The sequence below is a fragment of the Notothenia coriiceps genome, unplaced genomic scaffold (assembly GCF_000735185.1).
Source record: "Notothenia coriiceps isolate Sejong01 unplaced genomic scaffold, NC01 NC01_scaffold00021424, whole genome shotgun sequence".
Classification (NCBI taxonomy): Eukaryota; Metazoa; Chordata; class Actinopteri; order Perciformes; family Nototheniidae; genus Notothenia; species Notothenia coriiceps.
This window is the reverse complement of record NW_011354125.1, coordinates 1-2406: the sequence shown is the minus strand read 5'-3', so window position 1 is coordinate 2406 and position 2406 is coordinate 1. Positions and strand designations below refer to the sequence as shown.

At 39.6% G+C, this 2406-nt stretch overlaps 1 protein-coding gene across 1 annotated transcript; it reads right to left on the bottom strand.

Moving 5' to 3' along the window:
- Positions 1 to 471: 471 nt before the first annotated feature.
- Positions 472 to 1903, bottom strand: LOC104953273 (group XIIA secretory phospholipase A2-like; the record flags this gene model as incomplete). The annotated part of the gene is made up of 2 exons (XM_010780197.1): positions 472 to 969; positions 1714 to 1903. Coding segments are annotated over 2 exons (309 nt in total), but the record flags the coding sequence as incomplete, so codon positions are not given.
- Positions 1904 to 2406: the final 503 nt, after the last annotated feature.

Here is a 2406-nt window from a genome sequence, read left to right as displayed (position 1 = left end):
GATTTAAAAGAGGCTGACTTAATATTACTACACATATAATGACACAATCCATCATCGATCCGTCACCATACAAGTCAAGTGCTACATACAGGAGAATAACATTGTGTATTCCCCTTACCTTCTTTTTCTTGTTTATTGGTAGACACACCCAAAAAGAACAAACCCAACAAATGTTTTTAGGTGTAGCGGTGATTTTGCATCCTCCACTTACAGAGTAAAACATTTCCTGGTACATTAGTTTAAAAAAAAAACAGCATTTCCCAGCACATTAGTTTTAAAAAAAAGAAGCAAAAACAACGCTGCAGTTGGTTATCACCTTTTGAGTGTCAATGTCATAAAGTGCTTCTGAAACGGGACCAGATTTTTCAATTTACAGGTGTGTAGTTGGGATCAAAATGAATGTTGTGTTTGCATTGCATTAAGGGGCAAATAAAAACAAAGGTCTGAGACAGTTATTGTAGTTTAGTTGTAGTGTAGAGTTTAAAAGTTGCATTGACACAGTCTTTCTTTTACCCATAATCAGTGCGAGAAAACATAATTTGGTTTTAACACAAAACTTCTTCAAGAGTTATTTTGATTAATAAACCCACAAAACAGTGTTTCCAGTCTATCACAAGATAAACACATTATACAGTATTAGCAAAACATAAATAATTAGCTTAATAGGAAAGACATTAACTGTCCACTTCACTTTGTCTAATAGTCTACAATTCAAAACATCTATAAAAGGAGGTAATGGACACAAGTCCGTGCAGGCAATAGAAACTCTCTCCCTGAGAAAATCTTAGATAAAAGTTTATTGCTGGTTTCCTTCTGTCACTGTCGTGCTTTCCACAGTGTTGATCCAGTGTCACAGCTCCTTCTTCACTTCGTACTGACACACACAGGAGTCCCTCTGGCTGTCCAGGTATGGCTTACATCCCAGGTGCATAACAGCGTCAAACAGCAGAGTCACCGCTGACTCACAGGCTAAGGGGCAGACAAACCAGAACATGAGCTACACAAAAGGGTGAAAACAAGTACCTGATACCATGTTGCTGTAAGGGAATAAAACACATTTTAGTGTGCTCTTACTAAGGAATTATTGGGCTAATACAGATTTTGTAGTAGATTAAAACTGCAGTTATTCGTAACTTTAGTTTTAAGTACGCGATTAAAATGCCTCACAACAAAATCCACAATCACAGTAGCGTCGTCGAGACAAATGGTTATCACAGTATACAAATTAAATGTTTAAAAAGTAGCTCTATTTCGCCCCCTGCTGGTCATTATGTGTTTTACAGTGCTTATACATTTGCACAAGCACTGTCACATCCCTTTCTATCCGTGAACTGAAGCAGAAATGTATATTTGTAGTTGAATGTAAAATAAAACTAATGTTAACCTGGCCCTACTAACTAAAAGTGACTCCTCCTGGCTCAATACAGCCATCTCAAGTGAGGTTACAGTGCACAAATTACAACATATAAACCTCTTTCAAATCAGACATTTTAAAAATGACAGGTTCTACTTAATTGAAAAAAACGGAATGATGGCACTGGTCTATTAGAGTTTCCCAGTAAGCCAAAACACTTGAGCAAACGTTCACAATACTATGACCCTGAAACATAAGCAGCTAAAAGAAATTTAGCCAAAGATTTCCAGGTCACAGGAGGAGAATGTGGGAAGCAAAAGTAAGTATAATGGCAAGCCCCGATGGGCTCAGCCTCTAACCTTGGACACTCTGAGCCAATCCCAGAGTCCTTTGCACATTCCTGCAGATGGTCTCCAGACAGTCTTGGAACTGCTCGTCGCAGTCGTGCTTCTCAAGGCCGCAGGTGTCGTAGCAGCGGTCATGTTTGTTACAGCATTTGGTCATAGACGGGATGCCTATGTCAAACTGAAAAAAAACATGTTTGTAACTCTTCAATAATACCAATGGGAGCCAGAGCCTTTTCTTATCAAGCTCCACATTTGTGGAATCAGCTTCGAGTTTGTGTTCGGGCGGCAGACAGCCTATCCGTTTTTAAGAGTACGCTTAAGACCTTCCTTTTTGATAAAGCTTATAGTAATACAAAAATAATCTAATAAGAGTGCATTGACGATACGTTGTGCCTCTTCACCTATACATTTTAGTTCTTACTCTTTCACTTAAATCCTAAAAACTTAGATCTTATATTTAAAACTTTATCCAAGCCTTTCCCCTCTCTGACCTCTCGAGGTTCTATTAGAGGGTAACAGGTTGCAGAGAACGCCTAGCCCGGCCCGGGAGTGTGGAATGTAGCCACAGACCTACTCCTCCTATACCTCTCACCAATTCAGGTTCCAGTGGGGACCTTTCTCCCTGCGTGTGCCTCTCCACCTATGTTTCCTACTTCTTACTTGCTACCCTTTTCCCTCAACCTATCCTAAGGGAGTGCATGTATG